Consider the following 23,785-nt stretch of genomic DNA (forward strand, 5'->3'; position numbering starts at 1 on the left):
AACCACAAGTTTAATTTCCTTACTGTGTTCAAAGTATGGAGAGCAGTGGCAAAGACAGAGGATCACATACATTCAACTCGCCATACCAGGATTACTTTGATTCCATATAAATAATGCAACTTAGGGCAGTTAAGCAACTGCACGTAGTAACTTCTGGGCAAGTAGCAACCCTGCTGGAATACAAAGGCAGAATTTCTACCAACTTCTGTAGGGCCAAGATTTCACTCAGTGGCCCAGAACCTGACATGACACAGGTTGTACTGAAGCAAAAGTCTTGGTTAAGACAATGCAACCGTTACGTATATTGAGGCTCAGGCTGGTTCACATTGAATTCTTCACACGCACATACAAAAAGCACAGCATATCTCAAAGAGCTCAACTACATCAGGTTGCTACAAGTGCTACCTAAGATTTGATTGAAGTTAAAAACAAACAAAAAGCAACAACAACAAAAACACACATGAAGAAGTAAAATCTCCAAAATGAAGCTCTTGGTAGTGCTTCTTCCCGTTCCTTCATCCACCGTCCGCCACATCCAGTAGCCTTCCCTCTCCACCTGTAGATTTTTCTCCCTCATATTTAAGTTCAACAGACCTCACCGTGCCTCAGCTGTCCCTACACCGTGCCTGCGACCTGAGGCTGTGGTCTAAGCATCTGTGTTAGATCTGTGGAGAACCAGCACACATCTGGCAGAATCTGTCAGCCAAGAATTCACATCATGACTGGCCTCTAAAAAGCGTAACATGAAAGTCATAAATATAACCAAAAATAATAACTAGCCCCCATTTCTTTCTTTACATCGCATTCACACTGCATAAGGCATCCTTGAACTTTGGCAAATGTGCTATAACATTTGCTTATTTAAGGAAATCTCCAAATGTCAGAGAACCTGCAGGGCTTTTCTTGAAACTCGTTCCAGCTGAACGTTTTCACAAAAATAAAAGCTACGGATGTAAGGGAATCAAGAAGGATTTGGCCCAAAGCAACACCATACTTACATACAACAGCATGCCTGCACTGAGTTAGCATTTACATGCCACCGACAAATCTCTGACACTGTACGCATTCCAAGTTTAAAATTAGTAATTTTCACCGTCTTTCTGTGAATGCTGAGGAAAAGAAGCCCAGCCATTGCAGTTCTGTGTCTGGTAAACATCAACCACGATCCTGCGCCAGGAATGTAGTTGGTTTTGAACTGGAACTTCCTCCTCTGTTTACTGGAAATCTGCAAAAATGCTGTTAAGCTGAGTAGGTCAGGAAGAAGGAGCACGCAAACAAAATCCAGAGTGGATCTTCTGGTAATAATTAAATGAAAATGGCATCTTCTTTTTCTCACCTATTTCTAACGTGCGTGTTTTATCTCTTCTTTACGAGTAAGCAAGATCTCATCAACCGATTACCAAGCTAAGCATCATCAGCGTCATGCTCTCCTGACTGAAAGATTCTAAAAAAAGGAATCTCTTGTTTGGCTTTCTGAGAAGGAGCCAAGAAAACAAGCATATAAAATAAAACCATATTGCTCATAGTTTTGGAAAGAGTTAACTTGTATGTACATTCTTGTCAACTCTTTCCAAATGCCACGTACCGTAAGTGATAAGCAGATCTGGTGATAAGCAAGCAGCACTGACAGATGACCTTGGTCAATTTGCCACGACTTTGGGGACTCTTTGCATTGTTTCTGGAGAATAAGGAAGAAATACTGGCATTCCTCTGGACTGTATGCTGTAAGTGGACTGCAGGAGCAAAGGATCTGTGCTTGGGGCACTTACATGAAAAATACACGGTATTGGATGACAATTCATCCTCCACATCTATCCAGAGTTAATATTTAGCCTGATAACCTAAAAATTTTAAACTTTCAAAGACAGAGAAATAGTAACTCACCCACTTACAAAACAATGGTTTATCAATTAAAAAAATAAAATTATTTTAATAAAATGGATTGAGACAAATTTCAAGACAAATTATTATCAATGTTATAATATTTGTGTATTTTGTTAACGAGCAGCATTTACATCTGAACAATACAGCTGTAATCTCCTGATGAGACTTCTGAGCATACCACAAAGGAAGGATATTATGATGAAATTACAAGTCCAAGTCCCACTGAAGCCTGCACTTATCCAGCCAGGATTGACTGCTTGTATGGCTTGGGCAACCGAGCTTTTTGAGAAGATTGTGAAAAACTGTTCAATGTATTCAAGAGGAAAAAAAGTCAGCTCTTCGCTTTGCCCTTTTTTGCAGGAAGTCGTCCCGTTGCTTCGAGGTATTTGTTAATTATTTCTTCTTGAGTACTGGGCAAACATGGTTGGTATTTACTGTATTCCATTGTATATTCACCCTTTCCCTGAAGAGTTGGAAAGAAAATAGTCAAAGTTAGGATGCTAAACAAGTAGCCTTACGTAACTGTAGGCCTCACCCAAATCTGTGAAATAACATGCAGCAAAAACTTAGCGAAGTATAGGAGCACTATGTGCTGAGGCATGTAGGTATAAGATACAAAAGTAAACAGTATCTGAACATTGTTTCTGTGACATTGTTGCTTTGTATTATTTACAACACTGAATGTCTTCCCTCCCCAAAGTATGCAGGGATTTTTTTGTCTGAATATGACACAGCTAGTGATAGCTATGTTCATTAAGAAACAGTTAAAGTAACAGTAACAGCTCCAATGTTATTTTCCTATTCTTTATTTGTTTCCATTTTTATCACTTTTACTGCAGCATGTATTATGCAAATGCCGATGCAAATTAGCACACTTGATTCATAGAAATAAGAGTCTTTTAGCAAAAAAATCGTAGAGTACTTACCTCTGTGCAAGACCGCAGCTCAGTGGCGTATCCAAACATATCATTCAGCGGCACCTAAAATCCAAGCATATTATTCTTGTAGGAACACAGTATTTTTCCTTCTACTTTTGGTTATCATCCAACTAATCTCAATTATGATACAAAAAATCTGGCGTGCTTTGTAAACAGTACTGATTTTATTACCTGCTTTCGTAAACACCTCTTATTTCAACTAATGTATATTCACAATGTATATTCAGCAGAAAATCCCCCAAATCTCTGTTTGAATGCACCAGATACTGGAGTATGCCAAATTCAGTAACCTGCATCACCTAGCAAGAGATCACAACACTTGAAACATTGAAGGCTGCAGCTCTAGATACAGTTTATGCAGCAGGAGCAATGCACAGTATGGTTTCTCATTACTTAAAGCTTTGCTGAGGATTTAACCTACCACCACTGTTAGATGTACATTTTGTATGTTCTAACATGAGAACAAATACATTTTATAAGGGATATGAAAGGTGTGAAGAAAAATCCTTTGCTCTTATCTGCAATTATTACAGTTAATGCAGTTATCAGCTGAAGGAAGACAGCTGCCAGAAACATCCCCCTTAACTCTGCATCAGTACTGCTGCAAAGATTTGTTTCACTCCAAGGTAGCACAGCCAGCCGGTCTTGACAAAATCAAGTTCTATTCCTTTCTCTGACACCACATGATTTTAGGGTAATAAATACGCTTCTCTGAAGCGGGATGGGTTTACAATAGGTTCACTAATACTGCACAATACGCTTCCACAAATGGAAAATTCATGATAAGCTTATCCGCTAAGTAACTTGACCAAAATGTTTAAAATTCTAGCCAGTAAGAAAACCAGTAACAGAGTCAAAAGGCAACAGAGGAGAAAAAAGGGTCAGGAAGCAACTACCAGCACATACCTCAGCATAGAGAGTAAAGTAACCCTCCAAGCCGTCTTGCCCCGTGATGACTCCATGCCGGCGATTAATTCCAGCTATCACTGTTCCCTGGAACTCCGTGGGTGCCATCACCTCCACTGCCATAATGGGCTCAAGTATACGCACAGTGGCATTTTCCATAGCTGGAGTGAAAAGAACATGAAATACACTCTGTGCTCTCAGGCACATAGTTTGATAGCACATTTTGATGCGTTTGATAGTTTGGTAGAATGTTTTCGTTTTTTTACCCCAATAAATATGAAGTTTTTGGTGTTTCTTTAATCTAATCTAGGAAAAAGGACCTCTTTCATACAATTATAAGATTAGTCTGCCTTCCTCAAAATTTCTATGAATTTTTGCACATATTCTGCTCTACACAACCAGCCAAACTTTGAATATACGTATGGATATACCAGGCAACAAACCAACCTAAAGAAATGATGTCATTAAAATTTGCTCCAACAATAAACAAGCCAGCAGGACTACACATTCAGACTACTAGTTTTATACCTTGCTTTAGGGCTCCTTCTCCTGCTCTGATGAAAGAGAACTCATTGGAGTCCACCATGTGATGTGCACCATCTTCTAAGACAAATCGGACTCCAGATATCTTGTGCCCAGATGTTAAACCTTTTTCACATGCGTCTCGGAATCCCTGTCAAGTAACATCTTAAAGTTAGTTTTCAGACTGAGATTAAGCTTTAAAAAGATTGCTATTAACAATGGCCTATAAAAGACACTAAATTTGGTCACCTTAAAAACAGAAATAATGCAATACAATAGAAGACAAGGAAAAGGAACGTACTCAGGACTTTGTTTTGTTAAGGGGCTGTATGATCAAAGAGTGAAAGAATGCTTTATGTGGAAAATAATACTTCAACTATTGGATTGAAAAACAAGGTTCTTTTGAGACTGTGTGTTTTTTTTCCAGGACTTGGAAAAAATCTTGAAGTGTCACATCATGGAATAACGAAAGAATTCTTTTAGTTTGATTAATGATTTCAAAGATCATGAGAAGACAGAGAAGTATTAAAGTTGTATATGATAAATTATACAGTTACACAAACAGAAGAAGCCCACAGAAGTGGTGAGAAAAAAAAAAAAAAAAAAGAAATACTTGGTAACTCACGCATTAAATTAACTTAACTACAGTTACCTATATATTTGGTCTCAGAGAAATCACAAAAAAGTTGCATGTTTCAGAATCAAGGATAAGAATTATGTGGCCACAATCGGAAGCAGAACATGGAAATTAAAAAGCAGGATCATCAGAAGGAGGCTTGTTTTACTGTCAGAAAAGCAAGCCTAGCTTTCATACTAAGGCACTGCTATAGAAATAGAGCAAGCACACACTACCAAAGAAAACAAACAGCAGCTTCTAAATTAAGTGGAAAAGTTAGGAATGTAAGATATTAAGCAAAAACATATAAATTTGATTCTGCTTCCACTGAAATAATGGGAAAAGTCTCCTTGCCTGGGGCAAGACAGTCATAGTAAATGTTAACAGAATACTGCAAAAAAACAACACCACAAGAATCAGTATTTCTTATACCACAGACATACACAAATCGCTTTGTACCTTTTCAACAGCGGGCACAAATTGTTTTGGAATATTTGTGCCAATAGTTCTGTCTTCAAATTCTAATTTCGTGTAGTCTTCAGGATCCAGGGGCTCAAGGACTCCTATAACTTTGCCGTACTGGCCTGCTCCACCAGTCTGTTTCTTGTGTGTATATTCAAACCTAAAACCAAGCAAAAACCCCACAGAACACTATGTTATTCATTACAGAAATTGTGCTCTAACTACGGTTTCATAAGGAAGAAGTTCCTGTTGTGCATTTTGCTTCACTCTGTTTAGTTAATCAAGAAGACTAGAACCTGTGTGGCTGAAAACAACAGCTGAGAATATTCCAGTGCTCAAAGGAGGAGCAACGCGTTTCTTCATCTTGCAAGCTGGAACCTACAAGCCTGCAATGATTTAACAACTCAAAACACTTCTGTATATGGCAAGCAACGCTAATAAAGGCTGATTACCTTCAGGCTCATCGCCTGCCTGAATCACAAGCTCTTATTTCCACACGAACCCGCAGGACCCTCCCACCAAGTACTTTGATGGTAGTGGGAAAGGGTGACTGGGGGGAAAAAACACCAAACAACTGTTGGATACTTTTATTTTTTTAAGGGAACTAGAAGGATTTCGTTTTTTTGAGACATTCAACCCTCTATCACACCTGGCTGTGTGGTTTCAGGACGTTAGGGGAGGGAAAGGAGGAGGAGGAGGAGGAGGGCTCCGTGACGGCTCCTCCCCACACCGCCGCTTCCTGCTGCCGCCGGGGACAGCCCTGCCGAGCCGGGCCGCCCTCCTCGCCCCCCAAACCCCCCCAGTCCCATGTCTCAGGGTCCGAGCCCGGCGTTGGAGCTGCCTCCCAGCCACAGCCTCTCCGGCCGGGCGGCGGCGCTGGCCGCGGCCTTCATCGCCTGGCGCCGCGGGACCCCCGGGCGCGGCCCGGCGCTGAGGGCCCTGAACCGCGCCCGCCGCCAGGTGAGGCCCGGCCGCGGGGCCTGAGGGGGCTGCGGGCACCCTGAGGCAGCGCTGCCTGGGGCTGAGGAATAGACGCTGGTTTGACGGTGCTAATGCTGTGTCTGCCCTTCTGCAGGCAGATGGTGTTTAATTAAGGACCCCCACAGCACACGCACTCAGGGGGAGGATGCTCTTTGATGCTGTGAGGGAGGCAAAATTCACCACAGAGGGGGTGATGTGCCCCTAAGCCTGCTAGGACCCGGGTTGTAGCAAAGCTAACCTGCTTGATTAACTGCGGAGAGCTGGTTTTGTAAAAAGACTTAATGCAATTGCTAACAAAGTGCAAAATGTGTGCAGTATAAGGAACCAAGTAAGATTGGTGTGTCAAGTTTAACCAGGCAGTATGTGGTATAGGGCAGAACCATGCTGGGATGCCAGCATGCAAGACTGGGAAGGGAACAGGTGGCACTGATCAGGCTCTGTGCCACCTGCGTGTTGAACGAGCAATCTCAACAGCTGGAAGAAAAAAAAAAAAAAAAAAGAATAGTCCAGCTCTGTATTCATATTACAGAGTAACTTCTGTAACTTCTGGAGAAACTTCTCCAGAATCCAAAGAAATTCAGCATTATACAAAATAAATATTCTTAATCTTCTCCTTATTTAGGATATTGATGGTGTCGGGCATAAATACCACCTGGAATTCGTGTTAGAAGACATCTTTGAGAAAGTGAGTTTGGATTTACTTCGTTAACACCTTTTGGGCAGAATTTGGCACTAGTGATGTGTACTGAACAGCCAAAACTTCATGCTGCTGATCCTAGCCGACCGTAACAGCTGGGGATTGTGTTTCAAATTTTAAATCTGAAAAGGGTGATTCCCTTTTTTACTAAAAGGAAATCACCACTTCCTACACCATACAAGCCCTGAGTATCTGATGCTTACTGCTGTGACACCAAATTGAGGGAAATGACAAAGACATTACAATGTCATTCAATTTCAAACGGAAGTTATACAAACCCATGACTCCAACTAAGTAACAGGAGTGACATTCTGCACCACAGACACTGCATTTGAGATCTCTACAGAAGGAAAAGTGCCTTTAAAGTATATTCACAGAAATGCTACAAATGGAACCTTGTTACAAATGTAACCTTGTCTTAAATAATCACAAATCTCTGTGGGTCATACCCTAAGAAAATAAAAAAATAATTTTTAAAGTGCAAATTACCAATATTATACATGCATTTAATCAAGTATTAATACCTTAATTAACTCTGTAACAGGACAGTACTGTTAACTGCACTGCTGAGGTTCTTTATCATCTGGGCAACAAAAACGCTGCTCCAGATGTGCAATTTTCAATTGAAGGCGAACTTAAGAACACAGATGAAGCAGATAGCCTGTTCTACAATCGAATCAAGAGCCTGAAAAACGAGCTTGTGGCAGAGAACATACCAGGTACAAAGAAGGGACCTGGGTGAGAGAGAAGTGAGAGAACATGTTCCATGGCCAGAAGCAAACCTGAGCTAACGCAGTGGTGGTCCGTGATCCATGTGGGAGCCCCTACCATAGGAGCTGGGACCAGGGGGATCGGGCTGTTGGCCCTTCTCTGAATACACGCTTCTGCACTTTCCTTGCTGAATTGTGATTTGCATGTGACTGCTCCTTGAAAACCCTCTGCTACCTCTTAACCTCTTCTTTATCTGTTCCTGGTAGCACACCAGGTGCCCCAACTGCACTACTCTGGTCTGTGCTTACTGCAGAGCAACCCCTGCCTTGAAGGCCTTACAGAATGTGTGTTAAGAGGAAGAAGTGGGGCAGAGGGGTGGTATAGCAGGTATTCCAAGATCATATAGGTCTGTAACAGCAAGAAACATCAGCCAGGTCCCCTGAGTTTTAGCACCAGACCCTGTCTACTAAGCTGTATCATCCCATTAATGACTGCGACTCCATGAATTTTACTTAATGTGTATTTTTTGCTTTGTTTCCCAGACAGCTACGGCAATGTGCCCCCAGAAATGGAGCCCATCAGAGCACTAGCCTGGGCTGCCTCTGGCTATGTGATATGGAGGAACTCAAATGAAAATACTAAGTACCAACTTGCCCAAATAAAGCACGTGAAGCAAGTGGTAAGTTACCATCAATGCCCTGCAAGAAATAAAATATTCAGGAGCTGAACAATTGTGGCATGTACTGAAGTACAGCTGAGGCAAAGTTCTTAAGCAAGAAACCTCAACTGTGTTTCAACTTCTTGGTCTGGTTCATTTTTAAGCCAGTGTTTAAGCTTTATGTTTTAGCTGCCTGTTTATTCAGTCTACTTCTTCTCTTCCTGAATTTTGCTTTTAGAAGCAGCTTTCCTGTGAGAGCAGTATTCTATGGTTATTTAGTTAAAATAAAAATTTCCTTTCCACTTAGGGGTCATCCCTTTGATTACAGTTTTATATTACTTTCCTGCCTTTCATCTGTAGTGTAGGCTGATCTGCCAGTAATCCTGCACCTGCATAACAGGCATTGGAATATTCTTGATTTACATCATGATCTAGCAATCAGTCACTGTAACACTGCTTGACATCTCTGCAGTACCAAGATCTAGACAAGCAGCAATGGGCTGCATCTCAACTTCAATAAAATACAATCTACATCGCTTTTTGTTTATACTGTTCCAGTCTCTATCCATTTGCTCGTTCAAATGCTAATCAAGAAAGAAAATACTGATTTAAGTCCACGCAACTTTATTTTTTTCCCCAAACTTCTTAGTAATGCTGGTTTTTACTTGGGAGAAGTAGAATAAATTAATTTTTTGTTGAGACATTCATATTGCAGAAAAGCTTTTTTTTTTTTTTTTAAAAAAAGAGTTAAATGACCCATTTAACAATTTCTGTAACACTTACCTCAAGGTTAGCTTTCTACCCAATGTTTATAGTTCAGTTCAATTGAAGCATTGCTCCTAGACTTGTATCAGCATGATATGCATCAACTAAGTTTATGATATGGAAACTGCATTCAGGAAAACATGTCATAAGACAGCGAGGGAACAGAATACTCAGGATTAAATGTTTTATATTTTCACTATTTTTTGAGTGATTGCAAGTACTGTGTTAATCCTGAGCAGCTAAGCTCAGAAATCTACCCTAAGCTCAGAAATAAATACAACTGTCAAATCTTAATACAGCTACTCAAATTGAGTCAACAGCTGCCATCATCAACAGGCCTTGAAGGCATTTTACCTGGAAAGGCAACCTATTTTCAGAAAAGTTACGATCAGAGCAAAAATGTTTTAACTGAATAGAATTCTGTAGATTCTTCCAGTTCTTCTCTATTCAAATTGGAGAAAATATACTGTGAGTTAAGAATAATTCCCGAAGTGATGGTCAACTTTAAATTTAGTATGTACGCTAGATCTGAAAAAGAGGACTTCCTGTTTAGATTTTCAGATTGAAAATGTTTAGATTGAATGTTCAGATTGAAATCCTGTTTAGATTTTTAGATTGGGTTTTCTTCTGAAAAGAAAGACTTTCAGAGCTCAAATATTTGGCCACCCAGTACAGCCAGTGAATTCTCATGAGGTTTTAGGTGTGAAGGCAATGCAGAAACTCATTTTGGGAGCAGGATTTGTTAACAATTTGCTCCCTCTGATGGCTACCTTAAAGTATTTCACAGATGGAGCAGGGCTAACCACATGCAAGGTTTTAAAGCCCTCTTTAACAAACCAGGTGAATTTAAGGATAAGGAAGACGGAAGACTATTAAACCTGCTGTAATCTTTCTCTAGTAATTTTGTTCCTCCTGCCTGATGAGTAGTTATGTAAAGAGAATGTTCCAAAGGTCAGTAGGTATTCTGTTGTTCACACACTGATAACTTCCTACCCATTATAAAGCATTTGGAGTAGCTTGGAAATCTTACTCTATTGACAATTTTATTCACAAATTTTCAAGCTAAACTGACACCTTGTAGAATCAGCTATTCCCTTTCCAAATAAGTTCCTAAAGTTATGATGTGTCTAGCTTCTTTAAAGGAGGAATTAGCATGGTTTTAAATGTTATCTACAGTCTCAAATGAGATTTTTAGAGTTCACAAACAAAACATTATTGTTTTGTTATAATGACTAAGCTACATCTGCTTTATTCATTAACATGAGCGGCCAGTTTCATCGGAAGTGTATCAGAGACTTATTATAACCAAAGCGAACTGATTCACTACTTTTAAGGAAGAGGGAAGTCTTAAGTTCAGCCCTTTTCATCTTATTTTTCCAGAAAAGAAGTGATGAGTATCTTGAATTCGACTACATGATCCTACTTCATGAAAACGTGTCCCAGGTAAAGTCTTATTTCTAAAAAGCTTTTCTGTTTTGAAGACTGCCAGCTGTATGATGTCCAGCTTAGACATGCAGATGGTGAGGTTCTCACAGATTTGGTGCCGGCAGGCCAGCTGGTGAAATGGGTGAGGTTAGGGCAATGACCACCCATCTGTCTCAGCATTATCTGCATCTGTCCCCATGCAGGCAGGAGACAACAGCTCTCTAATTTGTGTTGGGAGACTAATTTTAAACTGATTTCCCAGTGTTTCTCGCAAATGGCAGAGGTTCAATACAGTGGTCATTCACAGCTCTCTCCTCTTGGGAAATACTATGGGCAAACTGGCCAGGGATAAAGGGAAGAAGAAGCTGCCAGCATCCTGGACTGCTTAACTGCATCCTAGCTGGAGCTGTGAACACTGCTCCTGTAGGAGAACTTAAAAACTTGAACAATTCAACAGGAGTGTGTGTTGTGCTGCTTATCCTGAACTGTTGGTGCAGGATCAGCCTAGTTAAAGCCAGCCCAGGTATGGCTGTTAGAGCAGTCGGTGCCAGTTCAGTATTGTTCAAAGAAAACACCTTCTCACTTCTCACATTTTTACTTTCTACCCACAGGAGATTATTCCCTGGCAAATGACAGTTCTTTGGCATCCGCAGCATGGCATTGAAGTAACACAGAACAGCCGTCAGCCAAAACATGTATAGGACGACTGCAGCATCTGATACAGCAATGGGAGAAGCTCAGATGCTACCACGGGCATTTCAAGGGGGGGAATATAAATTGGTGGGGTGGACAAACAATCAAGGTACGAAGAAAGAACCTTTGTTCAAACATTTTCCCCCTCTTTGTTGTGTTTTGATCTGGCACTTTCTCTACTGTGCAGTCAAAGTCTATGTCAAAACAAACAAAAAAACCCTCCATTGTTGCTAAAAGAATACTTACGCCACAGGTGCAGATATGTTCTCTCTAAAGGCAACTTTTGGCTTTCCCATGGTGCAAGGGCAACCATATTCTCTTTCCATTCTCTGCAGGAAAAAAAAAAAAAAAAGAATGAAATAGAGTTGTACCTACACCATGGCAATACAGGGAAAAGCAACCATGTGATTATTTATTCAAGTTTAAATTTTCCGAAACAAAAGCCAGCTTTTCTTCAACCTTTCAACATTTCAGATACATCTGCTGTATTTAAACTAAAATCCAGAACAGATATCAACTTGAAAGAAACAAATAAATCATTGCAAGTAACTGTTCCCTCCTGCCTGCATCATCTCTAATTATGGAATGATACCTTTAAAAGAATGGAAGCAGAATATTTCTCTCTCCTTGTAGGAAATAATTAACAGGAAAATTCATTATAAGCAAAGGCTGCTAAAGCAAAGTATAGTGCTTAATACAAAATTTTTATGTCTTTGAAGCAAAAAAAAAGTGAAAATATTCTAGACAGAAGTTTCATTTAAATAGATAATAAGCCTTCAAAGTGGAACCACTAGAGAGGAAGAGTCTTCAAAAGTTGACTAAGAAGTTGAGTACTTCCCTAAGCAGCTACTAGTGGTCACTTTCTGCTAGGAAAACCTCAAAATAGCTGTCACGTGAGAACCGTGGTTTTAAGTTTAGTTGTGCACCTGCAGAGAATCCTGCAAATATGAAGAGACCTAAAGTACTCAATTCCAAAATCAGGCCTAAAGACTGGCATTGATTATCCTACCTGCAGATAAACTTTTGTATAGCAATGCCATGTCTCTGCCAGAAAGGAAGGAGAATTCTTGGTTGGCAAAATAGTCAAAAGTAGACTCCATGGATTCTGCTTTCCAAATTACCTGGGCATAGATTTCCAAGTGCAGTTCTCCCATTCCAGAGACAATGGTCTCTTTGCTCTCATCATCAAAATGGATTCTAAAGGTGGGATCTTCCCTTGAAAAGCGGCTCAAGCCTTTTGAAAATTTATCAAGGTCGTTCTAAAAAACAATTACACATTGAAAGGAAACATTAACTGAATGTCCAGAAGTCACACGAAGAAACCTGAAATTTTCTTGTCAACTGCTTAGCACTTCTACTCTCATGAAGTTATTTTCTGAAACAGCCACCCACTTAGAGCTGCATTTATTTCTCCAGTTATTTGAAGTCTATGTTTACCTAGCTCAAAACACACGTTCTTTAGGGTTAAGTAATATTATCTAACACATCATTCAGATAACGTGATTATGTTCTTAAGTACTTTCAAAAGAATATTTCACAACAACGCTCACCTTAGTCTACACGATTTCATATTTGACTGCTAACCAGCACAAAGCAATAAAAGCGGCAGAAGGAAGGCCACTCGGTCAGAAAAAGGTTGATTCACAGGTTCTTACCTTGTTGGAAGGCTTCATAGCTACCGAAATAACAGGATCAGGGATGTGTATGGACTCCTGCAAGTGATAAAGGAAGAGATCACGCAATCAGGTGTTGCTACACCTAGTGATGCAACTTCTCCAGAAAATGTGGATCACAAGAACTCTGGGTCACAAACAGATGACTGCTTTACGTATCAACCTGCGTCTAATGTCATCGTGTAAATGCAACAAAATTATGTAACTCTCCTCAGGACTGCTACAAGGCTATGACTTAATAAATGCCATACTGCCAACCACAGCATTTCCAAGACTTACCTAGAGGCAAGCTGTTCTCTGTATGGATTCACACTACTTCGAAGACTCTGCTTCCCATCATATTTTGTAAATGTACATATAAATAAAAGTGATATTTTACATCTGTATACAAATACATAGCTCAGTAGTTTGGGGATAATAGCATCCTCTCAGTATTCAGTTACCCATGGACAGCAAATGATGTGGTAATGCTTCCGACAGCCCTGAACGGTTTGATAACACTGCAATAGTGGATTTGATGTCAAGTGTTGTAAACGAATGTGCAGCTCTTGAATGCACCACACTTCTACATATACAGCCTTCCTGAGGTATAATCATCACAAAAATATTTGCAGTTGTGAATACATCAAAAAATATTTAAACATGACAGATGATTATAACTTTTTACAACAAAATCCTAGTAAATTACTGTACATGAGGAGGCATACTCACCATGGAGATGTCAGTACTTGTTTTATCAGTGAACGTATCCCCACTAGCACAATCAATTCCAAACAACGCACATATGTCTCCTGCATAAACTTCGTTTACATCCTTAAGAAAGAAAAAAAGTTACTGTTTAGAGGACACTGAAAAAGATATTAACATTACAAACTACATTTGGTTTTAAGCAGAGATATAAATACCATGTTTAAAAGCCTAACATTAAGCTCCTTTTTTTCCCCCATCCATTTCTTCAAAACAAATGTCCAAAAAGTGTATCCCAGATTGGTTGCTACCTTACTTTAATGTAAGGATGCAAAGCAAGCAACAAAACATTTTTACAGGCGGTCATGATCCAGCTATGGAGTTAAGGAATTTTAAACAGGAAAGGGTTGCATTTGCAGCAGTTTGAGAATCAATTTTCAGTTTAAGAATAGTGTTTGATAATCACATGAAAGAAAACTTTGCTGGATGTTTTGCCAATCCTATTTCCCTTCTCCCACAAGCATGGAACATGGGGTAATACCACAGCTAGCTTTCTTTAGCTGTCATCTCAAAGCCATCTTATAATGCTTCCCAGGCAAAGATTCTTCCACTTCAGTGGGCATAATACACTGAAGATCATTCAGTTTCTTGTAGACATCTATTAAACGCTACAGGCTAACATGAATTAACAACAAAAGCAGAAATTTGACATTATCACATCATTCAGAGATACCTGAAAAGCGAGAAGTGTGTTTAGTGAGAGTATCTCAAAAAGCAGCCCATGTGCCTGGACTGCCCCTCACTCACCTCCATGTTGTCTGAGTGCATTCGGACAAGTCTTTGGACACGCACTCTCTTCCCAGTCCTAGTGTTATAAATATAATCAGACTTCTTCAGCATCCCCTGATAAACTCGAAGGTAAGTTAACTGCCCGAAACGGCCGGCCTGAAATCAAAATTCATTAAAAATGAAATATAATCCTTCCGGGAGTCAAGACAACTACTGTGTGAAGTATGGTCTGCTCTGACTGAACAAATTATTCTGTTTTGAGTTTACACACTAGATACGTAAACAAAACTTTGTTTAGCATAGTCTCAGCTTTCACTTGACTCTGAAAAGGAACTTGACATTTACTGGCTATTTCCTTTACTTCACCATTTTTGCCAGTGCTGAGCCTTCCCAACAGAGGCACACATTAGCTAATAATTTGGTCAGCCACACTCCAGATTTTCATGTGAACTGCTACTCTCTGGGCAGCAAGCAACCCATTTGGTTAAAACTGTATTTTTTCCTTTTTGTCTCTCTCCTGCTCCATTATTTTCAACTTAAAAAAACCCTGAATTTTTCTCGGAAAGTATTTGTAATAAGCCAACCTTCCCCCTCCAAACAAACAAACAAACAACAACAAAAAAACACTTTCAGGTTTTAAAACTGTGAAGTATTTGAGGCCCAGAATCTATTTAAAGACTTCCAAATTTGGCAATGTCTGATACATTTGTGTATATTATGGCTGGAAGCTGGGTTTGTGTTTTCTACTGTTCTCTAATATTTTTTTTATATTAGATAAGAACATTAAACAGCTTACCTCTAGTTTAAAAGCGAGGCCTACAAAAGGCTGGGAATTGTCTCGAGTGGATTTCAGCAGGAACTTGGCTTTGTCCTCAGAATCCCTTAAAAAAAAAAAAAACAGAATTGAAATGCAGTTTATGTTATGAAGAAAACACAGCAATCTCCTCTAACACAAGTCCAGTCTTGGAAAGTCCCAAGGGCCCTTGGTTTCACAGGTTTATAGCAGAGCCTTACATGCTGGGTTGTTCTACTCTTGCACATACAAGACAGGAAGGTTTTGGTAAATGCCAGCAAGGGGATTATCCACCAAAACACAAAACAAGAGCATGTTATATACACTGAGTTGCAGCTTGCATGCCACAGGTTAACTTCTCTGTACTGGCAGGTACAGAAGGCATATAAAAGGAAATGGGTGTACCAGTGGTTGACCTAAAAGCAGCTGAACACGCCAATCTTAAAGGCTTTGCAACCGCAGCTTTGTAGTAAGACTGCAATGTGGATGCAGAAGCACAGGGAAGGGATGCTGCAGAACTCCTCTGCCAATGCCCACAAGCCACATTAGGCATTTCAGCCCACCCTAGCAGGCAGATGTTAACATGTAGGAAATGGCCCAGCAGCAGCCAGGACTCAAAAATTCAGGTGACCGCTGGGAAAAAGCCATAAACTGTATTTATTGGCATCATTTCTGCTTAGCTCTTATTGTGTCTGAACAACTCTAAGGCATTCAGAAGGCCTGATGACCACCCCCAAGCCACGACTGGAATGTGAAGGGCTGCTTGCTGCCTCTGATGTCAGGTTTCATATTTCTTAATTGTGATGGCACATCTACTTCAACAGCCACGTCCGAATGAATAAAACATCAGTTAACGTATTTCAGATGTGCTCTCCCCTCTAATGTAGGCATGATTTCAAGGGTTATCATTAATTTATAAGAGCTGTCTCAGCATATAAATGTTACGTTTGAAAAACAGTTAGTGCGCATTAGAGGTACAAGTATAAACAGCAACCCTGAAATGACAGGTGAGCTCTCCTACTTTTGGAATGTGGCGCAGAATGATAATTGCATTAATTAATGCAAATGGTAAATGACCGCGTGTTTTGTCACTGAAGTTTCCCACCACATATTGCACTGCTTTCAAACCTTATTCTAAGACCTCAGCATAGGTTAACGAATGGACTTACCCCTGGTTAAGAATAGCATAGTTCTCCACTTCCGAAGGATTTGGGAGGTATTCTAAGACAGCATCCAGCAGTGGCTGTACTCCTTTGTTCTTCAAAGCGCTTCCCACAAGTACGGGGGTAAAGGACTTTTTCAGTGTTGCTCTTCTGATTGCAAGCTGGAAAAATTATCAGTGCATTACTGGCCTTCTGCAACAGCTCCGGGAGTCTGATGCAGCACAAATGTGAAGCATTCCAGACATCGCCTCCATCCACGCTGACTACCTGCTGGAGCCCACAACAAAAGCCTCCCACTACACCTTGCTCACTGATACTCTAGAGAAGCAAGAGAGTTGCCCCCCTCACCCTCCAACAACTTAAGTTTAACTTAGAATTGATAATGCTTAAGAACTACAATGATAACCCCAGAATATTCAGAAAAAGTTCCTTGATTCTACATTGATAAAGTTGGGATTCTTCAAGTCTGTCTTAGGCCTCTCATTCCCCATATTTAAGTTCGCTGGGAAACAATACACAGATATTTGTGAAAGCAAGATGAGACGCTTCAGCTTCTCTAAAGTATGGAAAATTCTGCTGAAAGAGAAATTTTGGTAGTGCAGAGATATTTGGTTAAGTGTCATGCCCAAGGAATCATCATTTTTTGATGAGGAGTGCTTTGACATCACAGCAGAAGAACCTATTCACATCCATCTGCAGTTGCTGAAGTTGTGGAATCCTTGCAGGATCTCCTAAGCGGCTGAGAACGAAAACCTAACTGCACACCAGCCTCCTGCTTGCTCAGTGGTTTCCACCCACGCCTTGCAATGTCATGCGATGCTTAATTGAGAACCAACAGCTTCCAGAATGGCTTCCATCGCTGTCTGTAAAGGTTTGGAAAGGTGAGCAGAAAGGAACTAACCCCAGCCAGTTACCGAAGCCAGGACTGCGTCCTCGGCCTCACCCCTCCCTGCCACTAGAGGATGCCACCTCCCCGCGGAGACGGTGGCCTCACTCCAACTCAAGCAGCGCCTGCTGTCTGATAAACGGAAAGAAATGGATTCCCCTTAACAGACTAAGATACATCACATCACCTAAGCTGGGAGTTATTTAGAGAACCTGAAGAGAGAAGGCTGAACTATCTTTATCATTAACCCAGAGCGCGATGTGGACTACCCGAGCCAAAAGTGACAATGGAAAAAAACAAAAACCTTTGACAGAGCAAATAGAAAATCCTTCCTTTAAATTGTTCTGAGAATGAGATGTGTTCCCTTCGATTTGTTGATTTAATGATTTCACAAAAATAATACAAGGAAAAAGTTCCTACATCAGCACTTCTGCTCCTTTAGCCCACGTCTGCTCTCACACACTGCAATGCTGCAAATACCCCCGAGCTGATGCCCGGTGCTTCTATTTGGCCACGTGTTTTCAAATAAAGCAACGTGACTGCAATTTACCCTCTTTAGGGGTGGGGAGGCACCCTTTTATTTCCTTACAGAGATTGTTGGTACCCCGGTGCCCTACTGAGCAGCTGGGGCACGTCAGCTCCCTGAGTGCAGCGTTACAGACGGCAGCAAACTGGGTGATGTCGAGCCAGCTGATCTGCAGCAACCACGGTGTGCTAGGACTGTGCCATCCAGGAGCGATACTTAGCATCATTCCTACCAAAAGATTATTTTCAGCAGAGACTTGGCTGCTGGCCACTGAAAGAAAATCCATCTTCGGGGACGTATTAGGACGAATTAACCTGCATCTGCAGTGCTGGAGCCATTATAGCTGTAATTAATTGGCTTTCAGAAGTGGGAAGCAGATGCATGCTGAATAGGCAAATTCAGTTTTGCAACAGATTTTCATCCCAGCAGGAGCTATCAAAAATAGCTTGCTGCACAAAGCCTGTCACCTCTCACGGTGCTGGTACATTCACATCTGTACCGTCCCTCCTCTAGGTGGAGGGCTGATCCCTGCAGGTCTCCAGAATTGCTGTTCTATTTCTATCTTTACCTAAGAGAGACGGGCTGCCCTGAAACATGACCGGCTCAGGCTTCATAAAATAATATTTGATTACTGGACTAGCTAAATGGATGGTTGTATCACTAAGAGCTACATTTTTTGGGTACTTCTGAAAAAAAGCCTTTTGCTTTTACGCCTCGAGCCGAGTGGGGATATACAGATTCCTGCCTACTCCTCACCACCAGTAATCACCCAGACAGCCAAAACAAGGTGTGTGGGCTGTGTTTTGTTTTTTTTTTTTTTAAACTCAAGCCCAAGGTCTGTTACAAAGTTAAAAATGATCAAAGTTTAGCGGCCATGAAGATTCAAATGAATAACCCCTGGGGGACCTGGCGTGCCCACCAGCTCTGAGCAGCTGCCAGCCCTCCCGATCCCACCAGATAAAGTGGGCAACTTCCAGGAAAGCGAGCAGGGCAAATCTTACCAGGAAAAAAAGACTACTGCACAAAGGCAAGCAGGCACTGCCAAGGAGACAAATGCTCAGAAGAGGACTTCAATGTCATGGCTCTGTTTAAAGTAACACTCTGATCACTCCTGACCTGAGCCCAGCTGGCCTGGCGGGCTCCACTCACCGAAATAGCTCCTGCTCCTACCGCGTCTCAGCTCGGCTCGGCTCCTGCAGCCACAGCTGAGCACCCAGCGGGGAGAAGCAAAAGGAGATGAGGAGTGTCACGTCAGGCAGACTTCGGCCCCCAGTGAGGCTCTGTGCAACACGCTGCCACTCTAAAGCAAACCGATTTGAACTTCACCAGCAGCTCCCTTGGAAAAGCAGTCTGCATGCAACACTTCTGCCATGGCTACAGGCTCTTCACACAGCACTTTTTTTTTTTTTTTTTTAATTAATTTATCACATTAAGCAACTTATCCCCTGTGGCAGCTTCAATCTTTGATTAATAACTGTTAACAGCAGCCACTAGAAGATTATTTTTCAGGTTAACTTCTGAGGGTAGCAAGACGTGGTGGCAAATACTCACAAATGCCTGCACCAAGCACAAATTAACTCAATCTATATGGCCATAACACAGCTAAAAGGGTAAAAAGCAACCACGTTGGACTCATGCCTGCAATACAGCCCTCGGTATGGCTGCCTTACGCTACCGGCTGTCACGACACAACACCCAACAACTCGCTGTGTGCCAACAGCTGTGCGTTGCTGCCCTCAGTTACACACCCACTCGCGGGGCTGCATGGTGAATGCCAACTTGGTGAGCAGTGCCCTAAGGTGTCCTCAGGCCACCTCACGCTCACAGCACAGAAAAATTAAGTCCATGTGTGTGTGGTACAGGCTGTTTTTTGCTGACTGGGGTAGCCAAGCATTTATACCTGTCCTGACTAAAGCCAACACCACAGTCACTGCTCACCTGCAGTGCTTAGGGAAGGGACTGCGATCCACATAACAATCCACTACAGGACGTGCAGATCGCCAAGAACATGTTTGTGTCTACTCTTCAGCCACCACTGAACAGTGTAAGCTGATCTCATCCAGGAACAAACTGCTGCAGGACTTGCAAAACAATGGAGAGCTGCAGCAGCTGGGCTTCCCCACCACGTTTTGTTATGTGGACATGCACTTGAAAAAACTGATACCAAACTGTCCTGGGAACAAACAATTTTCAGTCTATGACCAGCTGATGTAGGAAAAACGGTGTTCTTCATTACTTCTGTGTGCTTCCCTCTGTGTTGGCATGTTTGACACTTGGTATTTAAAGTATTTCATAAAATAAATCATGTACAAGCATTCCGCATCTTTCAAGAAATTCATTTTTCTTCTCTTTTAAATTCTTTTTTTTGGTCCTAGATTTGTTTCCTCTGGAATCTCCAAGTCAAGTCATTCCGATTTCCTTCTAGTGTACTGCTCCTTTTACGCGATGGATGCCATCAACACAAAAACAAACTGAGGCAGGATTTCCTAGGCACAGGAAGACTTAGAGCAACTCACAACTGATTCACTACAGAATACAAGGTAAGTCACAGACATCAATAGCTGCACTGCAGGTAGGTAACAGAATGGCAAAAACAAGCAGATGTACCTTAGAGCCGAGCAAATGGCTCAAAGGGGCATCCACAAGCTCAGACTTTCTGATCAGAAAGTAAATTTGGAATGGGCCCTCAATAGGGATTGGACTGGGAGTCCACCCGCAGGAGGTGACGCCCTACAGAGCTCAGGCAAAGGATTTCTTCAAGACTTCAAGAAACGTTTTAGGGAGAAGGGAATAAGTCAGAAAGAACACGATGTTAAGAAGAAACACCATGAAGTTACCTTTAAGTCAGCAGCTGTTGGAATCTTTTCTTCCAAGAACAGCTCCCCGAGTTGATCATCCGAATTAGCAACACACTCGATCAACTCCCCACGCCGATCTGCAGCCTCTGCTCTAAACTCCGCTGGGATTTCATCGTATCGAACAGTCTGGCTAAAAACACACAAATAATACAGCCACTCTGAGGGATACCACACGAAGCAGCCTTTCAATCGCTAGTCATTATGACGACCAGCCTGACCAAGAAAAATTTACTGTTGGCATGGATATTAAAAAATAAATAAATAAAAAATTGGGTTATTAACTTGCTATCTTTGATGCTTTGATGCTTTAGCAGGAAAGCGTTCTTCCCACTCACGGTAGGAGTTTGCAGGGATGCAGGACAACCTGATCAACAAGCTCACCCACATCTTATCTTCATCCCAGTAAGCTCCTGCCAAATCTCCACTATCTGCTCCGTTATGAAGCAAGTCTCCCATCTCTCTGGGTGGCAAGCACTGCTACCACCCCTGCACACCGCCGCAGTTAGCCAGAGATTCATGCTGAAGCTACCAGTCATTAAATCTGACTCTGCAGAATCGTTTTGCTGTAACCTGGTGGGCTGAAAGCTGATACCTCAGCCCTAACACAAGCTGCATCCCTAACTCTCCAAACAGCAGGCTTCATATCTGAAGAAAAACTATAGGTATTACACATCTAAAGAATCACTTCAGTACAAGAAATATGCAAGTTTCAAACCTTACCCAAATGCACCATCAAAATATATAGCTCTTTGTTCAATTAGATCTATAACTCCTTTAAAGTTTCCCTCCAGACCGATTGGAATCTGAACAAAAGCTGCGTTGTGTTTTAACTTGGATCTGAAAAAGTGAGGAAACATCGATTAGCTGAAGAAAAAAGTCACTTCCATTCATGTGCTCCAGATGGTCTTTAAACAACATCTCATTCCTACACTGTATCACCATATTCCGTTCTTTTAACAGTGCCAAAATCTACCAATACTGATGAAAAATGCCTAGTTGCATTTTACCATGAGTAACTGCCTGACTTCTATATCCCAACAGATAGAGTGAGCAACTTCCATGGGAAAAAAGGCAGCACAAAAGACAGCTTTCAGATTGATTACTTGATTATGGGAGTTCCTTCTCCCTTGCTGCACATTAACATGTGCATCTCACAGATAAAAGTTTGGCACAGAAAGGTGGCAGGTAAGAGGCACGCGGAACTTCTGGTATTTGAAGCAGAAACTGCCCAACCTTGTGTCATTGCCCTGCTGCGAGCTACAGGACATTTCCCACCAGTATCTAAGAAAAATTAAAAAGGCTGTTTTTAAAGTGGCTCTGAATCTAGTTCCCCATTTAACCTCAAGCCATGCATTATCTCCCAAAATGCGATTACAGACTCCACAAGAGAATGTTTTTCAATATTCTTAGTATTAATCTGCTCTGTGAATAGTTCAGAATTATTCCACAGGTAAGTTAAAGCGATAGATACCTCAACTGCTGGACTGCTCTGGCTGGACTAGAGCCCTGTCTGTCCAGCTTATTGATGAATGTTACAAACGGCACGCCGTAACGTTTCATTTGCCTGTTCACAGTTATTGTCTGGCACTGAACTCCTCCAACAGCACAGAGAACCAGAATAGCTCCATCAAGAACTCTCAGAGATCTCTCTACTTCAATTGTGAAGTCTACGTGTCCTAAGTAACAATAAAAAAAAGCCAACAAAAAGTTAGTCATAGATGATAAAAAATAGTAATGGTTTTCTCACAGCTGCAAAAAACAGCAACATCCAACGAAATCAGTCTCCAGACATACAGGATCTCAAGGTCAATCGCTAAACGAGCACAAAGACAGCACCGTTTTTTTTATATATAAAGGAAGAGCAACCTTACAGCGTTCGGAACCGCCATTACCTGGCGTGTCTATGATATTGATGTTGGTGTCCTTCCACATGGTGTACGTTGCTGCAGACTGAATCGTGATTCCACGTTGTCGCTCTAGCTCCATTGAATCCATGACAGCTCCAACTCCATCCTTACCTTTCACCTTATCAGTAAATAAATTTAAAAAAATTAGTCCAAGAGAGCTTACTGGGAATTCTACAGGAGCAGGAGCAATCTTTCATACAGTGAGCATCATCCTTCACACAGCAATGAGAAGGAGACATGAGAGAACCATTTATAATTCCTGAAGTGCAAAGAAGCTTGATTTTTTTGCAGCTTCATCTACTAAGCTAATGTGTTTTACTCTCCTGATCATCACCCTGAAAGAGCTTATCAAAAACCTGCCACAAATTAGGCTTCACTTTTTATTAATTTAATAAGCTTTTTTATTAATTTATAAATTATTTATTTATAAATTTATATTTTTTTTATTAATTTAATAAGCTAATATATCTGAATCTAAAAACTATATCCTTATGTTCTCTCAGTTTCTCACAGCCATCCCTGTCAGTATTAAAAGAAACGTGCATCTCCCATGGTGCATTTACCAGAAATAAGTTTCAAAATATGATTTGAAGTGTTGTGGAAGAGAGAGAACACTGCAGCAAATGAGGGATCATTTGATCCTCTTCTTCTCCATTTATTTTTAAATTTAAATTTAGGTTTCCTCTCCTAGCTTGGCCTGCCACCGGGTGCATCAGGCACAGCTCCCTGACCCCATGCAGTAGGCTGCAGATGAACGAGCCCCAGCAGCGCTGCGCTGGCACCCAACACACAGCCCACGGAGAGCCACTCTGCCCTGGCATCCCCCAAAAACCGACCTCGTGCATTTGTGCTATCCTGCCAGTGTAGAAGAGGACTCGCTCCGTCAAGGTGGTCTTCCCCGAGTCGATGTGGGCCGAGATGCCGATGTTGCGGATCCGCTCATTGGGGAGGATGCCTGAGGAGCAGTGCCTGCAGGCGTTCAGGAGAAGCTGGAAAAGGGATTGTGGCTGGTTTAGGGAAGCACAGATCAAATGCGGATCAAATGGTCACCCTGCTGCTCTCAGTTGCCCCCAGGGGCCTTTCTGAGCACCCTGAAGCCCTGCAGAGCCCTCAGGCAGCCCCCAGGCCAGGGCCGCTGCGTTGTCCTTTATCCCTGTCCCCTCGCCGGACTCCAGCCTCCCTCCCGCAGACGGGCGCCTTCAGCCTAACGAGGGACTTCTCCAGGTCGAGCACAGCCCCGGCCAG

At 41.7% G+C, this 23,785-nt stretch overlaps 2 protein-coding genes across 2 annotated transcripts; one reads left to right on the forward strand and one right to left on the reverse strand.

Moving 5' to 3' along the window:
• Positions 1–1,899: 1,899 nt before the first annotated feature.
• GFM1 (G elongation factor mitochondrial 1) lies at positions 1,900–23,545 on the reverse strand. The gene is made up of 17 exons (XM_032193301.1): positions 23,377–23,545; positions 22,526–22,658; positions 22,105–22,309; positions 21,354–21,470; positions 20,613–20,763; positions 16,370–16,524; positions 15,204–15,288; positions 14,426–14,563; positions 13,643–13,744; positions 12,914–12,970; positions 12,380–12,517; positions 11,505–11,587; positions 5,326–5,488; positions 4,257–4,401; positions 3,729–3,889; positions 2,811–2,864; positions 1,900–2,347 (listed from the first exon to the last, which is right to left on the reverse strand). Exons 1-17 carry the CDS (start codon positions 23,383–23,385, stop codon positions 2,216–2,218), a joined length of 2,028 nt encoding a protein of 675 aa, XP_032049192.1. The 5' UTR covers positions 23,386–23,545; the 3' UTR covers positions 1,900–2,215.
• Positions 6,098–13,323, forward strand: LXN (latexin). Its single transcript, XM_032193302.1, has 6 exons — positions 6,098–6,288; positions 6,932–6,994; positions 7,551–7,725; positions 8,260–8,396; positions 10,521–10,583; positions 11,177–13,323. The coding sequence occupies exons 1-6, from the start codon at positions 6,136–6,138 to the stop codon at positions 11,264–11,266; spliced, it is 681 nt and encodes a 226-aa protein (XP_032049193.1). The 5' UTR covers positions 6,098–6,135; the 3' UTR covers positions 11,267–13,323.
• Positions 23,546–23,785: the final 240 nt, after the last annotated feature.

Source organism: Aythya fuligula, chromosome 9 (genome assembly GCF_009819795.1).
Source record: "Aythya fuligula isolate bAytFul2 chromosome 9, bAytFul2.pri, whole genome shotgun sequence".
Classification (NCBI taxonomy): Eukaryota; Metazoa; Chordata; class Aves; order Anseriformes; family Anatidae; genus Aythya; species Aythya fuligula.